The following is a 16071-nucleotide window of genomic DNA, read 5'->3' as shown; positions in this document are numbered from 1 at the left end:
TTTACAACCCCTTTTTAAGTCTTTATTTTATTATGAATTTCCTTAGTCACCTTCCTTTGCGATGCATTTTTTTCCAGCATCGTAGTAACTTTTTGACACCATCAGCAAAACGCTTCCCGTTCCAACAAAAATATGAACGTGCAGACACGTTTTGAAGACCCCTTGTATATAGGCTGCTGGTTGGAGACCACTGGTCTAGAGGGGCGTTTCTTGGCAGGCTGCATTTGTAAGGAGACCATCCTAGGTATTGCCACATGTGATGTTGATTATGATTGAAAGAACATACATCCAATGAATGAATAGTGAGGATAGGGAGAGGCGGGGCAATAAGGTTGTGGTGGAATGTGCTAGTCCTTCAGGAAATGAGAAGCGGGCTCTGACTTGATTTGGCTTCTAATGTACACTGCAAGAAGCTTACAGTGTGCCGTTAAAGCGGAGGTCCACACGATTTTTTTTAAAAGCCTGCAGCTACAAATACGGAAGCTGCTGACTTTTAAAAAATGGATACTTCCCTGTCCAGCGTGCCCGCAATGTCAGTAGACGAGGCTGAGCAATCTCTCGGTCCTCGGCTGCTTCCGCCGCTATCCTCGGTGAGGAAATCGGAAAGTGAAGGGTCAGAACCCGGAAGTGGTGCAAATACCTGTCTTAGACAGGTATCTGCACCCCCTCCCCCCTGAAAGATGCCAAATGTGACACCGGGGGGGAGGGACCCAAAAAGCTGAGGTTCACTTTCTGTGTGAACCTCCTCTTTAAATCTGAGTAAGCAATTTCGATACAGGAGAGGATCCTATACTGAGCCTAGACTGAAGGTAAGGCTGGAGTTTAGACTCCACCATGCACCAATCTTTCTCCCTGGTCTGATGCTCTTGATTATTGGGCTTCTGCGACTTTCTTCTATATAAATATTTTAAAGTTCATCTGTGTGAATTTCAGATCCAGACTGTGTACTAGGCGATTATCTCTTTCTGGTTTCTAGTTACGCCAGCCTGATCCAGTTTACCGTCGCCTTTCTTCCACTTTATCACTTTCAAATTACTTTCACAAGCCTCTAGTTCAGTGGAGTTAGGAGACATGCATCACAGGGCTTTTCTTTGTCCGTGTGTGTGTCGAAAAAACCCCCCACAAATGACATGTGTAGTATACGTTATGTTTGTTTCTTAGTTCATATTTCAGGGCACCTTCTAGAACCGTGCATGACACAGATGGGGGGAGGGGGGTTTGAAGGACACCTTATAACACAGGACATAGACAGAGGCTGACGTATAAAAACTGAAGCCCAGAGAAACCAGAGGTTTCAGTTATTTTTGGTAATAAAAAACAAAGCAACTGCTATGGGCAATAGCTTTGTTCTTTCCAAAGTTTTTCATGGATTTCTGGTCTTTTGTTCTGTGTATTTTTTCCCCTATGTTCCACTGTAATGATGGGCTCGGGCATGTTCGGATCGTACCTGCCAGGAAGCCGTCAGTACGCACAGCCAATCATAGGCACTGTGTATACAGTGAGGGGGGGGGGGGGAAGAGTATCTGATCCCCCTGCTGATTTTGTACATTTGCCCACTGACAGACATGATCAGTCTATAATTACAATGGAAGTTTTTTTTTTTTATAACAGTGAAAGACTGAATAGCAACAAAAAAGTCCATAACACATTAAATAAAGTTTATAATTTTTTTTTTTTTTTTGTGTGAAATAACTATTCGACCCCTTCGCAAAACATGACTTGGTACTTGGTGGCAAACCCTCATTGGCAATCGGAGGTCAGACGTTTCTTGTAGTTGGCCACCAGGTTTGCACGCATCTCATTGAGGCTAACTTTTGGTACCGCGAACCTTCAGCTCCCTCAACATATTTTCTATAGACTTATGGTCTAGAGCAGGGGTCTCCAAACCCCGGCCCGCGGGCCACATCTGGCCCGCTTGGGTCTTTTATCCGGTCCGCAGCTCACCCAGACTCTGCCAAGTTGCCAACAGCAGCTGCTGTTATTGGCAGTATGTTTGGCAGGTTCCAAACAAAGCCGCTGCACTCCGTGCTTTAGGATTGGCTGCTGGGACCGACTATGTCCTAGCAGCCAGTGACGTCATGAGCGCGGCACCTCCCGGCTACCCACCCACTGTTTTGCATTAAAGATCCTTCCGTGTGTGTAACGTCGGGTGGGGAAGGAGCGCGGAAGATGACATGTATAGGACACGCTGAGGGTGACACAGATATGGGGGAGACTATTGAGGGGGGGACACGGACGTGCGTAAAGGCTATGATGAGATTTTATTTTATTCAATTATTTATAATGAATAAATTGTTTCGGCCCACAAATATTTGTAAAATCTACAATGTGGCCCTCTGGCTAAAAAGTTTGAAGACCCCTGGTCTAGAGAATAGGCTACTCCAGGACCTTAATGTGCTTCTTCAGAGCTACTCCGTTGTTGCCTTGGTGGTAATTTTTGGGTCATTGTCATTCTGGAATCCCCATCCACGACCCATTTTCCATGCCCTGGCTGATGGAAGGTGGGTCTCCCCCAAGATTTGATGGTACATGGCCCCGTCCATTGTCCCTTTTTGGTGTAGTGAAGTAGTCCTGCCCCCTTAGCAGAAAAACACCCCCAGAGCATAATGTTTCCACCTCCATGTTTGCTGGTGGGGATGGTATTCTCCAAAAGGCAGCACTCCTCCCTCCTAAACGAAAAATTCACTTTTTTCTGACCCTTATTCATCGTATCTAAAATCAGAACTGTCTGTATTGCTCCAAAGCCCAAAATCGGATTATAAAAAAGGCGAATAAAAGTCTGATTCCACAGCAGTCCGTTCTAGTCTGGGTTCCATGTATAAGGGTACACTTTTCAGAAAATTATTGTTGTAGAGGTCTCCAAACTTTCTAAGCAAAGGGCCAGTTTACTGTCCTTCAGGCTTTAGAGGGGCCAGACTATGGCCATTGGGAGTAAAAAATGCCCCAACATCCGTACCTCATTGCTTTTAACCACTTAACGCCCGCCGCACGACTATTTACGTCCACAAAATAGCACGGACAGGCAGAAGGGCGTATATATACGTCCTTGCCTTTCCGCGGTTCGGGGGTCCGATCGGGACCCCCCCCTCCCGCTGCGTGCTGCGGGGGGCTTACCTCGGGGAGCGATCCGGGATGACGGCACGGCTATTCGTTTATAGCCGCTCCGTCGCGATCGCTCCCCGGAGCTGAAGAACGGGGAGAGCCGTATGTAAACACGGCTTCCCCGTGCTTCACTGTGGCGGCGCATCGATCATGTCATCCCCTTTATAGGGGAGACACAATCGATGACATCAGACCTACAGCCACACCCCCCTACTGTTGTAAACACACACTAGGTGAAGCCTAACACGTTCAGCGCCCCCTGTGGTTAACTCCCAAACTGCAACTATAATTTTCACAATAAACAATGCAATTTAAATGCATTTTTTGATGTGAAAATGACAATGGTCCCAAAAATGTGTCAAAATTGTCAAGTGTCCGCCATAATGTCGCAGTCACGAAAAAAATCGCTGATCGCCGCCATTAGTAGTAAAAAAAAAAAAAAAAATGCAATAATATCCCCTATTTTGTAAACGCTATAAATGTTGAGCAAACCAATCGATAAACGCGTTTTTTTTTTTTTTTTTTTTTTTTACCAAAAATAGGTAGAAGAATACGTATCGGCCTAAACTGAGGGAAAAAAAACATTTTATATATGTTTTTGGGGGATATTTATTACAGCAAAAAGTAAAAAATATTGAATTTTTTTTCAAAATTGTCGCTCTATTTTTGTTTATAGCGCAAAAAATAAAAACCGCAGAGGTGATCAAATGCCACCAAAAGAAAGCTCTATGGGGAAAAAAGGACGCCAATTTTGTTTGGGAGCCACATCGCACGACCGCTCAATTGTCTGTTAAAGCGACGCAGTGCCGAATCGCAAAACCTGGCCTGGGCATTTAGCTGCCTAAAGGTCCGGGGCTTAAGTGGTTAATGGGAGAAATAGTGCCCCATTGATGGTGTCAGTAGGGAAAATGGTGCCACACAATTGGGGGAAATTGTGCCTAAAGGGCCACATCCGGCTCCTGGGCTGCAGTTTTGAGACTGCTGATGTATAGAGTGGGGGTCAAATACAGAGCCTGCCGCCATCTTTTATTTATTCCTACATTTAAACGTATTACTCCAGTTAATGTACCTTGAGCTGTACATATAGCAATTATTTGCAGGGTTTCTCAAGACTTGACAGTTATTTACAAGGGTTCCTCTGTGTTTTGAAGGGCTGTTCTGGAATTTAGCAGGTATTCCTTGCAAAGAAAACAATCAACGTGGAAAGGCCATCAAAGACCTTTCATTGAACACTGTTTAATCTAGATTTTCTTTTCTCCTCCCTATGTATTACACATTATTCCTGGTATGCTGCCATTACTAGGAACAGAGAGTGGAAAATATAAAAATCATAGGTAAGCCTTTTAAAGCCATATACAATTAGATGTATGCTACTTTAGATGCCAGAGGCTAAGTAAAAGCTGCATTAAAGAACGCCCTGTAGTAGAAAGCTTTAGTGCTTGTGGTATGTATGGAAACTTTTTTTATTTATATGGGTAGCAAATCTGTTCTTTTGATATGGGTTTAATTGGGACAATCCTCTTGTTCCTTTCTTCATAGAACATAGTTGTAAACTCATTTTTGATGTGGTATTTTTCAAATGCTGGTAAGTTTGCACGTTTTATGAGGGTGTGTGCTGAAAATGTGTTTAACTTGTAATTGTAATCTTCTTCTTTTCATGATCAAATAAAAACATTGGCTCATATGTGTGCTATGCTGTATCTTCCCTAGTTTCCAGAATGCCAAGTCCCATGCTGTTAGAATGGATAATTGGGGTTTGCATTTATTTTGTAGAAGGCATGGGTTCACATTTGATGGGAAATGCATTTGTGGAATAGATGGTAAGTGGCTTTGCAAGGGGGAATGTAACACGAGGTCTCTGCATCACCACGCATGTTAGAAAAGTCTACCTGAAGTCACCAGGGCTTGGCAGAGATAATCATATTTGTTACCTTGTAAAAGATAGGTAGGGATTTCCTATAAAGTGCTGCTGATAATAAAATGGTCAGCTTGTGCCTTTGTTTACTTTTTTTGGTCCGCTTTTATTGTGCCTGGAGCTCAAAGCGGAGCTCTGCCGTAAAAAAAAATATTAAAAGCCAGCAGCTGCAAATACTGCACCTGCTGACTTTTAATAAATGTACACTTGCCTGTCCTGGAGTCCAGCGACGTCGGCAGCAGAAGACGAGCCATCGATCATCTCTCGCTGCCCCTCAGTGAGGGGATCAGGAAGTGAAGCGTTGCGGCTTCACTGCTTCATTCCCTACTTGGCATGCGTGAGTCGCACTGCGCCGTCGTCACTGGTCCTCGCTGTGTTCTGGAAGCTGTGTATTTCCCAGACCGGGGGGGGGGGGAATGGAGGAGAGACGCACTACCCGCAGTTCCCAGCAGTGTGTTCCTGGAAGTGGGTGCAAATACCTGTCTCAGACCTGAAAGGTGTCAAATGTGACACCTGAGGGGGGGGAGGGTTCTGATTAGCGGAAGTTCCACTTTAGGGTGGCACTCCGCTTTAAGAGTTTACCTACCCATCCCAATTTCCTGAGGGCCTTGGCTATGTAGCAGATATTTACTGTGTGTGCAAAAGTCTGCCACGGTTTTTCTCATGGTCTATCTGATTCAAACTGTACAGTTTGAAGGCTTGTCTTGTCCTCTCCAATGTGGGGGATAATGCACCTCATGGGTGGAGCCCCCGACTAAGGCATAATGAACCTTGTGGGTGGAGCCTTGATTTGTAGTTAGGACAGTCATTCTGGAAATGTAAAGCTTGCATTCATTAAGTTTATTCATTGTATATCTTCGATACACTATATTGTCAAAAATTTTGGGCCGCCTGCCTTTACACGCACATACATTTTTTTAATAGCATCCCAGTCCGTAGGGTTCATTATTGAGTTGGCCCACCCTTTGCAGTTATAACAGCTTCAACTCTTCTGAAAAGACTGTCCATAACGTTTTAGGAGTGTCTATGGGAAGGTTTGACCATTCTTCCAGAAGTGCATTTGTGTGATAAAGGCACTAATGGTTGGATGATTAGGCCTGCCTCGCAGTCTCTGCTCCAATTCATACCAAAGGTGTCATATTGGGTTGAGATCAGGACTTTGTGCAGGCCAGTTAATTTCCTCCACCCCAAACTCGCTCATCCATGTCTTTATAGACCCTGCTTTGTACATTGCTCCAAATTATTTGGTGGAGGGGGGATTATGGTGTAGGGTTGTTTTTCAGGGGTAGGACTTGGCCCCTTAGTTCCAGAAAAGGGAACTCTTAATAGACGTTTTGCACAATTTCATGCTCCCAACTTTGTGGGAACACTTTGGGGATGGTCCCTTCTTGTTCCAACATGACTGCGCACCAGTGCACAAAGCAAGGTCCGTAAAGACATGGATGAGCCAGTTTGGGGTGGAGGAACTTGACTGTCCTGCAGAGTCCTGACCTCAACCCAATGGAACACCATTGGTATGAATTGGAGTGCAGACTGTGAGCCAGGCCTTTCAGTCCAACATTAGTACCTGACCTCACAAATGGCACTACTGGAAGAATGACAGACGCACTCCTAAACCTTGTGGACAGCCTTCCCAGAAGAGTTGAAGCTGTTATAGCTGCAAAGGGAGGGCCAACTTAAAGCGGGGGTTCACCCTATCGACGAAAAATTTTTTTTTTCTTTTACCATAAAATCAGGCATTGTAGCGCGAGCTACAGTATGCCTGTCCCGAATTTTTTACCCCCGTACTCACCTTGTACGCGTAGATCGAAGATACCGGGGAATGGGCGTGCCTATGGAGACGGAGGATGATTGACGGCCGGCTCTGGCGCGTCACGCTTCTCCGGAAATAGCCAAAATAGGCTTGGTCTTCACGACGCGTGCGCATAGCCTGTGCGCAGGCGCCGTGAAGAGCCGAGACCTACTCCGGCTGTCTTCGGGGAGAGTGACGTGCCAGGGCCGGCCGTCAATCATCCTCCCTCTCCATAGGCACGCCCATTCCCCGCGGGAGCCGAAAAATACGATCTCCGATTACAAGGTGAGTCCGGGGTTAAAAAAATCGGGACAGGCATACTGTAGCTCGCGCTACAATGCCTGTCTCGATGGTAAAATCGTGTCGGGGGGGGGGGGGGGGTGAACTACCGCTTTAATAATGAACCCTATGGACTGACATTAAAGTTCATGTAAAGGCAGGTGTCCCAATACTTTTGACTATGTAGTGTATGTTAACTGCTAAAATGTTATGACATAGTTGACATGCTCTATCAACCGTTTTTGTCACATATTTTATAATACGACCACTTTTTGTCTGTTTTTTTTAGGAGAGCTCACACACTAACAGTGCTATTCATCCTGACATGCTCTTTGGTATATGTCACATTACTTGAAGAAACTCCACAAGACACAGCCTATAATACAAAAAGGTATAAAATTTCTTTACCGTTCTCTTCTGCAAAATAATTCTTGGGCCTCACTCATGCACATTGGACGTTTTTACAGCTGCTGTTTTTGGCTTCAGGTGTGTGTGTGTGTGTGTGTGTGTGTGTGTGTGTGTTTTCCTACAGTCAAACTCTCCAGCATGTTATCCTATGTGTCCATGCACACATAGGCTGTTATCAACTGTTTTTTGGCTGTAAAAAGGGTTCCGAGAGGAGTTTTCCCCGCTGTTTTTAGCTGTATCGTCAAACGCTGATAAAAGCTCAAATGTGGCTCGTCAGTGTGTTAAAGTTTTTTTTTTTTTTGATGCATTGAAAGAAAATAAGCTATAAACTGCTAACACCGGAAAAACGCTTAATACCGCTATTGAAAAAACATTGAAAAAAAACTCACTGCAAATCTACTGCCGTTTATTATTAGTTTAACGTCCAGTGTGCATGAGGCCTTATAGTTGGTGTTTGAGAATCTGTAGATTGTGTGCTAGGTTTTTGCTGAGCTTGAAGAAAAGTACTGTTTTCTACAATCTGTCCATTGCTAAGATCTTTTACTGGTTTGTTTTACCTAAAGTGGTTGTAAAGACTAACTCCTAATTATTCTTAAAAACACCCCTCACATAAAGCTGCACGATTCTGGCTAAAATGTGAATCACAATTTTTTTTGGAAGATAGATCACAATTCTCTCCCGATTCTCGCAACATAACATCTTTCACATTAAAACAAAAAAATTGGGCTAATTTTACCATTTATTTATTTTTTCTTATTCATTGAAGTGTATTTTTTCCCAACAATTGCATTTGAAAGACCGCTGGGCAGATGCAGTGTGACATAAAATTTGCAGCAATTGACATTTTATTCCCTAGGGTCTCTGCTAAAAAATATATAATGTTTGGGGGTTTCACGTAATTTTCAAGCACAAATATAGATTTTTAACTTAAGTGTCAGAAAAAGATTTGGACTTTAAGGGCCAGATTCACATAGAATCGCGGCCTGCGTAACGTATCCTAGATACGTTACACCACCGCAATTTTTCATCGCAAGTGCCTGATTCACCAAGCACTTGCGATGAAAACTACGCCGACGCAAGGCGGGCCAATTTAAATGGGCGTGTACCATTTAAATTAGGCGCGCTCCCGCGCCGGACCTACTGCGCATGCTCCGTTTCTTAACTCCCGTCGTGCTTTGCGCCCCGTGACATCATTTTTTTTAACGACGACGCGCGTAGCGTACTTCCGTATTCCCGGACGGCTTACGCAAACTACGTTAAATTTTGAATTTCGACGCGGGAACGACGGCCATACTTTAGACAGCAATACACTTGCTGACTAAAGTTAGGGCACCAAAAAAAACGACTAACTTTGCAACGGGAAACTAGACTAGCGGCGACGTAGCGAATGCGAAAATGGTTGTAGGTTTCAGTAATTCACATAACCAGTCTTCGATATACCAAGTATAGATCATTTTCATCTTTCTTGACGGTTTATGCTCCATTGTCCCTGGGAGCCAGGAGAAAGGTGTCTTGAGGGTATTAACCATTGTAGGATATTATTTAGCATAGCGCTCAGGGATTACCTTTGTGTAACCTGTCACTGTTATTAAGCAATGACTTTGTATCCTGCTTTACCTAACAATGCTAGCAGATGAAACAAAGACTTTAAGTAGGGCAGACGTTTCCTATACACTTGCATTGTTTATAGTATGCAGCCTTTCTGCTGCCTTTACTGAGGATTTATACTGAATAAACTGATTCTTTCATCAATTTCTGTACAATTAAAATCCATGGATTTTTTTCTTATTGGCAATTTAAAGCACTTCTGAATTAAATTTAAATGAAGAAAGGGGGGGGGGGGGGTTTGGGACTTTGAGCGAAATTGCAACCTGGTGAGGTTGTATATTTCCATCCCTATCAATATGTAGAAGAAAGTGCAAGCGAGCATAAATGGAAGAAGAGGAATTGTGGACAGCCGCACTCCAATGAAAAGTAAAAAGCTTGTGCCTTTTTTATTCTAGTAAAAAACACTACAAAAAAAAACAGCAAACAGTGGGGTAATAGAGCTGACGCGTTTCACATTGATGAACAATGCTTAGTCATCACAGTGCAAGCGAGCGATTTGGCTGGCGAGCAACAAAGGGGTGGCACATGATTGCAAATGAATGATTTGGTGGATATATATTTAATAAAGCATACACTTTAGTTAACATACTAATAGGCTGGTATCAATTAACAAGAACATTTAGAAAAAGTACACTGGTAAACAGTAGTTAACATATACTGTATTTATCGCGGTGAAACGCGCTCCTGCGTATGCCGCGCACCCCTAAAGTGGCCCCCAATCCTGTGGAAAAAACGTTTTTTAGTACTTGGTTTTGGTGTCTTGCGCGGTGTCCATCGGCGGCCTCGTCTGGTCCGGCGTCCTTCTGCGGCTTCGGGTGTCCTCTTCGGCAGGTCGGGGGTCCGTCTTCGGCGGGTCCGGCGTCCTTCCCGCTCGTTTCCCGCCGCGAGTTTGAATACTGCGCCGGCATATACCGAGCGCAGTACACGTGAATCTTCGGGCAGGCTCGGCAACTGTCGCGCTGACGTCCTGTACGCTCAGGACGTCAGTGCGAGAGGCGCCGAGACTGCCCGAAGATTCACGAGTGTACTGCGCTCGGTATATGCCGGCGCAGTATTCAAACTCGTGGCGGGAAAGCGGGTATCGGCGTATATCGCGCACCCACGATTTTGCCCTGATTTTCAGGGCACAATAGTGCGCGGTATACGCCGATAAATACGGTAAGTTACTAATATCACTTGGCAAAGACAATTAGAATGTGTAATAACATGGGTAATGTAAAGCATTGCTGGATAAGATAAGAAACCACCAAAATCATAAGTGGGTACAAGCAAATTACACGGTAATGCCGGTATGATCTCTGGCCTCTATTCCTGTGTTGAAGGGCAAGCTATAAACACGATGAGCAATATGAGTCTAGTAGCTTGACGCGTTTTTGTGGTTTAAGACCACTCATCAGGAGCAGACACGCTAAAGTTCAGTAATATAATTATGAAGAGGATAGTAGTGGTTAGTTGGACATAAATACTGAGGGGGGGGGGGGGGGGGGGTCTCCATTTCGCAAAAAAAAATAATCTTTCCCATAAAGAGCTGTTCACAGCAGAATGGAGGCAGACGGGTAAGTGCTCATAATGGCTATATTTTTCTATTGTGGTGGAAATCAGGCCTTTGGTTGTTGCGTTTACCTACATAACATGTCTGGATCTTTGGAGGCACTGGTGATGTAGCCAGAGCCTCACAGATGCCTTCTTGGGAAGGACACCTCACCCAGTGCCTTCCTGGAACATAAGTGTGCACATTTGCAAGATTTCAGCCATGAGACATTTTTCCCCTATTAGGCTAGGTTCACACTTCGCAAGTCATTTAAATAACATTGTTTTACATTAGCGCCATTCACATCAGTGCGGTGCGACTCTTAAGTTGCGTGCAAAAAGGGTCCTGTGCGAGTTTGATCCGTGTGCGATGCAAATTCAGCTCCTTAGACTTTAATGTAAATCGTTCTGGAACCGCATTGATGGTTCACATTTTTTTTGTACATTCTGATTCCATTGGCTAGAACATCAATTGCAGCTATGTCCAACTCCTGAAATTCGCGGTAAAATCGCAGTAAATTCGCACCTCACACAGGACAAAAAACAGAACAAATTCGCAGCGCAGCAGTGTGAACCTAGCCTATCTCAGATTTATATCTAGAGTCACGTGGGCACGAGGGGGTGGATAAGGGCAGAGGAGATTGGATCATCTGTCCTTTCTTAAAATGGCCGTCACAAGAAGTGTGTGCTGGAGAGTGTGACGTGTGAAAAAGTTATTGGAAGGAAAACTGCAAGGAAGAGTAAAAAATTTTTTTCACAATCTTTTGCATGGTGGCTTTACTTTCTTTGTTACAGTCTGGGAGAAGGTCTATTTTAAAGTGTGTGCAAAATTGAAGGTGGTCTGGTGACATCTCAAAAACTTTAGATTTTTCCTGTCACTTTTTGTACTGAACACCTGGTTCACCAGGACAAATAGAGGTTAAATCTTCCCAACGGGTTATAACACCTCATCTCTATGTCCCAAACAAAAGTAACGACGGGTTACAAGTACTGTACCTGCTTACTTTAAAAAAAAGTCATTGTGCATTGACTTGTTCGGATGGCTCTTCAGAGAACTTTTGACGGGCAGTAAGGAGGCATTGTTATGCGTCCACCACCAGTCCAAAATCGTGAGACAAGTCGTATAAGTGTGAAAGGGGACTTAAGTGAGTCATCGGCTGGCAGCATCAGTGGTGTTTTGGGGCATAGGGGAGCCCCCAGATATCCCCCCCCCCGCCTTCTCCACTCCTGACTTCTTAAATAACTAGGCAATAACCAAATAAGATGACACTGCCCCCATGTGACATCGTTTATCAGGAAAGCACACACACCCTCCCACTTGTGGTGAACATGTGGCCTGGTATGGTTGGGGGGGGGGGGGGGGCATCCTGCCAGGCTGCATGCTCGGATAAGGATTTTGCATGCTCAATATGTATATTGGGGTGGTACCTGGTGCAGAAAATGTTGGACCCCAAGGAGAAAGGTTTTTTTTTTTTTAGGAGTCAAGAAATCTAGATGTGTAACTTATGCTCCTTGAAAGAGCATGGTATGGTGCTCCTTGGATTTTGGGACTCTGAAAAAGTCTCATGTGTAGGGCCGAAACAACTAATCGATCGACAACTAATCAATTATGAAATCGATTACAATTTTCATTTTCGATTAATCGGCCAGTAACATAATGGGGGTTAAAAAACTAAAATTAGCCCTTTATAGTACAAAAAAGCAAATCGCTACTGTAAATATTACTTTCTCTGTCCCGCAGTAATAAAATGAACAATAGCGATTATTTTGTACTTATTTTTGTTTGTTTTTTAACCCCATTATGTTACTAAACATCTCTCAGGCCGGGGTCGCACCTCTGTTTTTTGGTGCTTTTTGTAGAAACGCACTACATGTCATTTACATGTTTTCCTATGGGACACGTTCACATCCATGATTTTTTTTTTTTTAGCTGCTGCGTATTTGGAAAGGGCAAGAACTTTTTAATGCAAAACGGGACCATTTTGTTTTTTTTGGTTCAATATACTTCAATGGAGAAGCTGCAGAAAAGCATATTTGTGTTTTGTAATCTTCCTAACAACAAATTGGCCCAAAAAATAAAAAAATGCAATTTTTTTTTTAAAAGGCTATTATCCGATTAATCGATTATGAAAATCGTTGGTTGCAGCCCAAAACATGTGGTCCCGATACTCTGGAGGCATTGAATGTGTTTTGGGGTGTAGTTCCAAGTATGTCTGTGCTGTGGGAAAAACACATTTTATTTCTTAATTTCCCCCCAAAAAAATTAATACAATTACATTACTGTACTTCAAATTTTTTTAACTAACATTTTTTTTTCCAAAACTTTTTTGTTTGTTTTTGTTTTTTAATATAGCAAAAAAGTGCTTTTATATTTTATTTTTCCACCAAACAAAGCTCCATCTGTCTCAAAAAATGATAAATTAGTTTAGGTACAGTGTTGCATGACTATGTAATTGTCGGTGTGACAGTGCTGAGATGGTCAATATGACTTGTGCAGGAACGGGGTGAACGTGTCCATGATATTGTGGTGGTTTATATCACTTTAAATGTTAGTGAAGGTCTGCTTCAATGTATCACAGCAATAAAACGAGGCTGCATATAAAATATAAAAAAAGTTGGCAAATAGTTGGCTGGAATGTTTCTTTTCCTTTGCCTCAGATCAGATTTATTACTGTATATGCAGACTGATTGCATTACAGTAATTATTATAAGAGGGTTCAATTGGGCTTTAAAAATTGCCTGCTTGCTCCAGGATTGGTTCCTAGATTTGTGTGCGTGTTTTTTTTTTTTTTCCCACCCCAGTGTCTGCTTAGCCAGCTTTTGATGTCTTTAATAACAGACATTTCCATCTTGGCAGGGATAAAGACATCCAGATAAAATATTTATTAATAACCAGATCAGTTTTAACCCCATGTGATATTTTGTGCTCCTAAATCACAAGTTTTAGTCCCCGATTTCCTGTTTGCTCCTTGTTTTATATGAGCACAAGGAAGTTTACAAGTGGTTGTCCTCAATCAGCCCTTCCTGTCCTGCTGCACTCAGTCCTTGTGTTCAAGCTTCCTTTATACTTCGGAACTGATGCTGAGGTTTTTTGTTTTTTTTTTCCCTCCACCATATGATTGCAGTAAGTCTGTTGTGGGAAAATGAATAACTGCCACATTTTTCTTTTCATGTAGTAAAGTGTTTGTGTCAAAATAGATATTAAACTTTTTTTTTGTTTTTTTTGTTTTTTCACGAACTTGGAGGATTATGGCAACAAATGAGAAAACGGGTTGACCTCTTACCTGCATTTTCTACTATTTTGTAATCTCTAAACAGCTGGTTGAAAAACACTGTTTTACTTGCACTTACAGATTGTGTAAGGGCTCAAAGGAGCGGTTCCTACAGGCTTTTGAGCTCTTATTTTTTCTGCCAAGAAATGCCCCTCCATGTTAGCCAATGTGTCCATGCACACTACAGGCAGAACGCCCCCCCCCCCCCCACACTAAAATCACGTTTTTGAGAGAAGCTAAAGCCCCAAAAGAGCTCTAAAGCATTTTAAAAAAGCACAAAGCTCAAACATGAAAAAAACGTTTGTTCCAGCTTTTTGTTTATACAGTGGTTTAGAAAAAACTATCTAGGAGGGTTTGCGAAAAAATGCTCAAAGGAGCTTGGAGAAGCTCAATAAAAACTTGCATAAAAAAGCACACGCCTCTCAAGTCGAAATAAAAGCTCAATTGCCTGTAAAAGCAGCTTTCTTTCCTTCCTTTTTTTTTTTTTGAGCTGCAGTTTGCATGGGCCTTAAATCTACTTTATAGAGACAGTGTTAAAGTAGATGTAAACCCAATTCATGAAATTTGAGCTGGGCACATATATCTGCAGTGTTTTATCGCTTTTCAAAGAATGTCCCGTAGCTCTCTCCTGACCCCAGTGGCGGTGCGTCCATAGAGGGCGCAGGAGCGCCGCCCCTTTCACAGGGTGTGAATCTATTGTCGCTGCTGTTGCCCCCTATTCAGGTGTTTGGCTGCTTGTTGGGTGCCGGGCATCTGAATTACAGAGGCGGGGGTATATTTGAAAGTGCTGGATTAGAGCCGTTGGCTCTAATAGACCCCATGGCTCTAATCAGGATGCCTAATAGGCTTCCAAATTGTTAAACAGCGGGTGCACTGCTGTGACCACCCTGTCATCCGCCGGCTCAGCGGGGATCAATGGAGTGATCCCCGCTGATCAAGCGGAGGTTCACGGGGCGGATCATATCTGATCCGCCCCGTGTGAAAGGGGCCTAAGTGTTCAAAAATAAGTGGTGCTAAAAATGTCCAAACAAAATGTCGTCTGTTCGAAACAGATCCAAAAAGTGACAGACAGTGTTTACTGTTTTTATAGAGAAACACCCCGTGACACTTGAAAAATAGGTGTATAAAGTTCATAAACTGAAACTCGAACGTTGGATGTGTGTTCAAATCTTCTAATCATCCACCACACCCGAGTACCAGTGATTCTTCTCCCATCAGATAAAACGCTCGCCAACTAAATATGCCTTACACTCTTGTGCTTGGCATGTAAGCGTAACCAAACCCCACAGAAAGGTTTACCGAATATTCCAACTGTGCGATTACTGGATCCCTCCACATGTAAATGAAAAATGTGCACAATAGTGTAATACCGTAAAACCACGTTCTGACGCGTGACGTGCCAGGCCAAGTCAGGAAGCGGAGTTCCAAGCGGGGGAGAGCGAGTGGTGGTGAAACTATATCCCGCTTACCTTGGGTCCGTCATGACCACATTTCACTGGCTGAGGCATCCATTGGAAAATTTGCTGTGATATTGTTGCTCGATTTTAAAGGAGATTATGTAAGTGTAATGATTGAAGGTTTTTGCACAGTGTTTTATTAAAACTGGTTTTACGGTATTACACTATTGTGCACATTTTTCATTATTTACATGTGGAGAGATCTGGTAATCACACAGCTGGAAGTTGGAATATTCGGTAAACCTTTCTGTGGGGTTTGGTTATGTTTACACGCCAAGCACGAGAGTGTAAGGCATATAGAGTTGGTGAGCGTTTTATCTGACGGGAGAGGAATCGCTGGCACTCGGGTGTGGTGGACGATTAGATTTGAACACACATCCAATGTTTGAATTTCAGTTTATGAACTTTATACGTTTTTGTACACCTATTTTTCAAGTATCACGGGGTGTTTCTCTATAAAAATAGTAACGCTGTCACTTTTTGGATCTGTTTCGAACAGAAATTTTGTTGGACATTTTTAGTGCCACTTATTTTTAACCACTTAAGGACCGCCGCACAACGATATACGTCGACAGAATGGCACGGAAGCGCGCTCGCGACCTGGTCCGAAGCTCCGTGACCGCGGGACCCGATCGCCGCCAGTGTCCCGCAATCGGGTCACAGGAGCTGAAGAACGGGGAGAGGAGTGTAAACAAACCTTCCCCGTTC

The 16071-nt window shown here is 43.3% G+C and overlaps 1 protein-coding gene across 3 annotated transcripts in view; it reads left to right on the top strand.

The window, feature by feature from the left end:
* PTDSS2 (phosphatidylserine synthase 2) overlaps positions 1 to 16071 on the top strand; it is a 100528-nt gene that overhangs the window by 40004 nt on the left and 44453 nt on the right. For 2 of the 3 annotated variants that reach the window (XM_040328362.1, XM_040328364.1), the window contains exon 2: positions 7378 to 7479. In XM_040328362.1, coding sequence (XP_040184296.1) covers positions 7378 to 7479 — 102 coding nt within the window. Of the gene's footprint in view, positions 1 to 4374; positions 4437 to 7377; positions 7480 to 16071 lie in introns of those variants that run through there. The other variant, XM_040328363.1, reaches the window with a different exon arrangement.

The sequence above is a fragment of the Rana temporaria genome, chromosome 11 (assembly GCF_905171775.1).
Source record: "Rana temporaria chromosome 11, aRanTem1.1, whole genome shotgun sequence".
NCBI classification, from domain to species: Eukaryota; Metazoa; Chordata; class Amphibia; order Anura; family Ranidae; genus Rana; species Rana temporaria.
This window is presented reverse-complemented; position numbering and strand designations above follow the sequence as displayed.